General features: G+C 44.6%; 1 protein-coding gene across 2 annotated transcripts in view; it reads right to left on the bottom strand.

Annotated features, from left to right (window-relative positions):
* Positions 1-759: 759 nt before the first annotated feature.
* Positions 760-6,000, bottom strand: part of LOC105189195 (cationic amino acid transporter 2) — a 102,765-nt gene continuing 97,524 nt past the window's right edge. For both annotated transcript variants that reach the window (XM_019844145.2, XM_025299991.1), the window contains exons 11-14: positions 4,773-4,917; positions 3,713-3,806; positions 2,940-3,067; positions 760-2,220 (exon numbers count right to left, since the gene is read on the bottom strand). In XM_019844145.2, the coding sequence (XP_019699704.2) occupies positions 1,781-2,220; positions 2,940-3,067; positions 3,713-3,806; positions 4,773-4,917 (807 nt within the window). In that variant the 3' untranslated portion in view covers positions 760-1,780. The remainder of the gene's footprint in view (positions 2,221-2,939; positions 3,068-3,712; positions 3,807-4,772; positions 4,918-6,000) is intronic.

Raw genomic sequence — 6,000 nt, 5'->3', positions numbered from 1 at the left:
CAAACCGAATTAGTCGTACTCACTTGAATCCACCGTCCGTTGGGAGGCGACGCGCTTAAGTCCTAGATAATTTATACAAATTGCGTGTAAATTAATAATCAAAGGGTTTACTCGAGGTAAGACGTATGTAAGTATCGTAATAAGCTTAGATATACGATTATAATATATGTTAGACTAAACTTCTTTTTTTTTTCTCTTTTGGGAAAGACTAAAGTTAGGCAAGATGACGTCTCATTTTTTTGTTTTTCATTAAAGTGTTCTTTTCTACGGACTCACTCGAACATGCTCTCTTTCTCTTTCTTTCTCTCTCTCTCTTTCTCTCTCTCTCCCTCTCTCTCTCTCTCTGCTTGTTTGCTATTTCCTCAGACATACCTTCCTCCTCCTCCTCCTCCTCTTTTGCCTTTTTTCTTTCTTTTTTTTTTTCTTTCGCTTGCTCTCTCTCTCTCTCTCTCTCTTTCTCTCTCTCTCTCTCTTTCCCTCTCTCTCTATCGCGCGCGCACGCGCTTTTTCTTTCTCTCGTGTGTTCTTCAGTCACCCTTTTACCTCCGACAACACTGTCACTCGCATCACGCATTCGTTCACCATTCACAGGCTAGCGATAAATTTGAACTTATATTAGCAGTTAGAACGCTCTCTTGGAAAACACAAGTTTCGCCTTATACTATTAATGGTAATGGTCTCTTCATCTTCTCCCACCGCGCGTGTCCATCGTTCACCCTTCAACCCCTTCTGCTTCCCACCCATCACCCCCCCCTCCCTCCCAACCGCCGCGCCTCCTTTCGCGACTTCTCGTCAACGACAGTACTATATAACTAGGATAATAAATATTGCCGCAAAATTATTTGCTACATTTGTCCCAAATAGTAGTCAACAAGTTCGACCCTCGGAGAATCGCGGATCTCGTCTAATCCCCTACCATTTCGCTCGCTGACGTCGCACCGATCAAATTTTCCCGAGGATCTCGTCGCGCGTGCTTCGTGCGAGGGACGCGAACGATCGAGGGCGAGCGGCGACGGCGGTAGCAGCAACAGCAGCAACAGAAGCAACGACATCGTCTTCGCGGTCGACTTCCTCCCGAGTGTTTGCACAAACTCGCGCGCAACCAACGCGCGAAACTCAACCGGACTAGACGGGAATTGTAAACGGACAAGAAACTCTCACTCGCTTGCTCGAAGGAGATAAAGCTGTTCCCCGACGCCAATGAGATTACGGAAATATTAGCACAAGTTTTCCGCGTACCTTCTCCAAACGAGACGAAAGTGCAAGATGCGCCGGGAAGGACGTCGAGAAAGGGAAAAGAAAAAAGGAAAGAGAGAGAGAGAGAGAGAGAGAGAGAAAGTCCGACGGATCCAGCGGCCGGTATTTCACGCACGATATTCAACTTCGAGTCGGGCTCGAGTTCCTCCCTCCTCGCTTGCCTCTTCTGACAAGCCCCGAGCGATCCGTCGGATAATCCGCTAAACATCCGGTCAACAGTGAAGCAAAATTGTTTCTGCGAATGTGGGCGGAACTGTCCGACTTATCTCGGCCGAATTCTCGCGTTTTCCAGATTCAGAGCATGTTCCACCCTCGATCGTCCGTCGTCGAAGCTCCTCGCGGCTCGTCCTCGACCTCTCCCGCCCTTGACCCTTCCCCCCAGCGCGCGATCTCCGAAGGGTCTGGTTTCACCGGTAATCGTCCGATGCCAGTCGCGCGCGCGAACGTGTCAGGCGTAGTAGTATCTCTCTCCCTATTCGTATATACGTTAATATCCGCTCGATGCCGCGCCATGATGGCGCGCTCAATCGTCCCAGGTGGGGAAGTTGTCCTGATCAATGAACAGGGTGTTCGTCGTCGTTTGGTCGATGCGGCCTGCTGCCTGCTGCCTCTGCTGCTTCTGCTGCTGCTGCTGCTGCTGCTGCTGCTGCTGCTGCTGCTGCTGCTGCTGCTGCTGCTGCTGTTGCTGTTGCTGCTGATGGGTGGCCTGCTGGTTCGGCGTGCCGCCGAAGTTCGTGCTACCGAAGACCGGCTGGCCGAACGCGTCCAGCTGTTGGCCCTCGTAGATGCTGCGGTCAGGCGTCACATACAGCTTCTGTTGGACCTGCTGCCGCTGGTGGTCGGTTACGGTCAGCTCGATATTGCCCGCCGTGCCGCCGACGACGCCGTCGTCGACGTTCTCTGACGCGTTCGCCTCCTCCAAGCTGCTGTGCTTGATGCCGTAGTAGAAGTACATGATGAAGCCTGGGGAGATGAAGGTTGTCGGTGGAGTAATTGGTCGGCGGTAGGAGGAAAGTGGGAAATTTTCATCGGTGGCGCGTGTATTGTCCGTCGATGGGATCTTTTTCCGTATTTTTGTAAGTTAAGTGAAAGATATGATTTTATTTTCGTGTGAAGTTTTGCATTTTGTAACGTAACATGGATGAAGTTTTTCTGAATTTAATTTACAAGTGAAGTATAGAATTTTACTTGCATGTAAAATCTTGTCTCTCTGATATAAACTGAATAGAAATTTTTCTGAATCTCTAATTCGGGTAAGATAGAGTTTTATACTCTTCTGTATAAAATTTTGTATTTTATAATATAATTGGGCCGAAGCTTTTCTAAATTTAATTCAAGCAAAGTATAGAATTTTACTTTCATATATAAAATTTTGTATTTCGTAATGTAAACTGGACAAGGATTTTTCTGAATCTAATTTAGGTAAGGTCAAAATTTACTTTTGCATATAAAATTTTGTGTTTTTTAATATAACTGCGGAGAATAAAGAGAATAACTGAAAAGTTCAAAGAAAATGAAGATTCTTCGGTTTACAATCAAAGACGCAAGAAAAGACCAACGTGACTCATCAACAAGCAAGTTTTGATACATGTAAAATTGCTAAAGTAATCGAAATATCGATGTTGTCCAGGCATGTATAAATAACTGGAAATTTTGAAAGTGCAAAAGTTGTCAGTTCGTACCGAGAGTCATCCAGATCGTGAACCTGACCAAGGTCAAGATGCTGAGCTTGAAAATGAGATAGATGTTGACAGTAACGGCAATCGCGGGGACGAACGGTAAGCCTGGAGTCATGAACATCACGCTATTCCTAAAACAAAAGAGAGAGCGCCGGAATCGGCGGTTAGCTCGTTAAGAGAATGTCAAAGTGGGCGATGACGAGCTCCTAAAACATCGATAAAGTAGAAGCGATCGTCCAAACGTTATATCAAATAAATACTCTCTATCTCTCTCTGACACTCTGATCATGCTGTCACCTAGGCTGTGCCTTTTTCATACTTCTGCTTTACCTGCTGCTCTGTTTTATTACGTCTAGCGAAGGACCTAACTAAGCGTATATAGAAATCTTTCTGCAAACTTTTCGTGTACTTTCAAGCCCTTAAATTCAGCTGTGAAGGTAAACAATGTTGTTTGAAACTTTCCTGAACGGAGGAAATGCACTTTCGGTTTGTGTCAGAGAAATGACAGCTTAAGATGTCAACTTCAAAACTTTTTGTTTATTCTTTTTAGTCGCGTACCGAGCCAATTCAGTTCCGCGCGTACGTGTATTTTCGTTGCGCGAATGCACTTGTAATTCTGCGCAAACAATACAACGTGGACTTTGTGAAAAACAGCCAAAATCCCGTCGATAAAGCTTTCCAGTTAGTAGCATCCCCTTAAACTGCTCCACATTTAGGATCGCGTCGGGTGAGGCGCGGATTACGCGAACATGAAGTGCGACTGAATAGCGTCATACCTATTTTGCGGCTTTCTACTGATGGCGAGAAGTACACCGATTATGGCGAATAGAAAGACAAACAGTAATATCGTTGTGAACGTTCCCATATTACCTGAAACAGGAGGGAGAGACACGTGGAGAATACGATGAAAGAGGCATCCCAGTAAACACCAACCACACCACGCTAACATTGCATCAACGTTATACCTTCCCACTCTGCGATGTAAGTTACTTACGTAACGCACGTTGCACGGTCGACTGATTAAATATTGCAACACTTTTCTGAGCCATGAGTTTTGGTTCCCTTGGTAATTCTCAGGAGATACAGCACTTCCTCGTCGGATACGAGAAGCGTTGCAACGCTTGTCGAAAAAAAGATTCGCGACCTTTAACCCTCTAACTGCTACGGTCGAGATAACTCGAGTGTGGAGAAGAATGGCGGCCTTGCTACGGTCGAGTTTACTCGATTTGGATACTTTCAATGTGTGTGGTATTGCGTGTGGTATTCTTTTAAAATTAAAAAATGTGAATTTGTGAAAATCTGGATCATCAGCAAATTATAAAATATTTTATAATTAATAAAAATAACTCAGCAAAGAGGGCCATACTGGTCATTTAATATCTCAGCAGTTAAAGGGTTAATCACTCGACTGTACACTCGGCTGCACAAAACGGTTCAAACCCAACGAAGTAAAGTTGCTCGCCAAGCTGCCGCGATTGAGAGCTTCCGCGGGCGAGCTTGAGCAACTGAAGATTCAGGAAAAAGCTCAAGTGTTTTTATTGCGTATCCGATGAGAGTATAATAAAGTTTCACTGCGTGCTGTCACCCTTCGGCTCCTGTCACAATTAATTACCGCTCAAGCTGCTGTCAATAGTCTCGGTCGTGACAATTTTCCGCGTTTCATTGTTTCATCGTCTCTAAACCGTTTCCGCCGCCGAGTGCGCGTAACAATTACATCCTCGAGCGGGAAATCATAACACTGACGAAACGTTATTGTCAACGTTATTGACGTTTACCGGGGTGTTAATTCGTTTTGCGAATACAGAGAGGCACAGAGACAGCGCGATTTTTCCTCACCCATCCCACAGACGATTATCAGGTCGAAGATAAGGATCAACAAGTACAGGACCCCGACGAGCTTCATCACGTAACGTCCTGACGCTTCCGTCGCGGGACCTCTATCCACCCACGGGAATATAGCGGGACAAAGATATTGCGCCGCCTGGGGAGGGCATCGTGATTTATTAAAAACAAAAGAGAAAAGGCGGAGAAAGGGAGGAGAGAATTTTTCACGGTAACGACGTTCGTTGCACCTCCCGCTATCCCGCTATACGTCGCGAGACGAATCCGGGAGCTCGACGAAATAAGAACATGCGGTGTAAAACGCGCTTTAACCCTTTGAGGCATGTATTTTTCAGAAAATCCCAATCACATGAAAATTTATACACGGGGTTTTCTGGGGTCGCTGATGACGAATCCGTTGTCAGATTTTCGAAATTCAAGATGGCGGGTCCAAGATGGCGGGCGCAATTATGAAAAATCGCGATAATTTCGATGACATCGGTGATTCGTAATCAGCAACCTTGAAAGCTAACCAAAGTACAATTTCAGCTAATCATATAAAAGTTTTATGATCCGACATTTTGGGAAATAAATTTTAGAATTTGAACTTCAGATTCGTAATCAGCGAGCTCAAAAACTAAGCAGAGTACAATTTTAGCTAATTTTATGTACATTCTATGATCCGCCATCTGGAATCCGCCATCTTGGAAAGTTAATTTTAGAATGTGGACCTCAGATTCGTAATCAGCGACCTCAAAAACTAACCAGAGTAGCTAATTTTAGCTAATTTAATGAAAATTCTATGATCCGCCATCTTGAATCCGTCATCTTGGAAGATTAATTTTGGAATTTGAACCTCAGATTCGTAATCAGCGACCCAAGAAACCCCCAAATCTTGACTTTGAGCAAAAAATTCACTCATGGTTCGTGGAAAATGATTTTTTTCTGTAAAAATGTGTATTTTTCACACTCTGTTGATTTATCATAAATGGACAACTTACGCAAAACATTTTCCAACCTTTCATGTATGTTTCCCATATCACACACAAGAAGGCTAAAAAACGCAAGAAACCCGACAAGGATCCCTCAAATATGAAATATTTCATGAAAATGTGAGAATAAATAGGTGGTAAGTATACTTACCACTATGCCTCAAAGGGTTAAGGAATCGAGCGGCATTTCGTCCTGAATTACGCGATTATTTGTCAGCATCGCTAATAAATCCCGACGAAACGCCGTCCTC

This window comes from Harpegnathos saltator, unplaced genomic scaffold (assembly GCF_003227715.2).
Source record: "Harpegnathos saltator strain DR-91 unplaced genomic scaffold, Hsal_v8.6 scaffold31, whole genome shotgun sequence".
Taxonomy (NCBI): Eukaryota; Metazoa; Arthropoda; class Insecta; order Hymenoptera; family Formicidae; genus Harpegnathos; species Harpegnathos saltator.
Note: the sequence above shows the minus strand (reverse complement) of the source record. Positions and strands in the feature narration are given on the sequence as shown.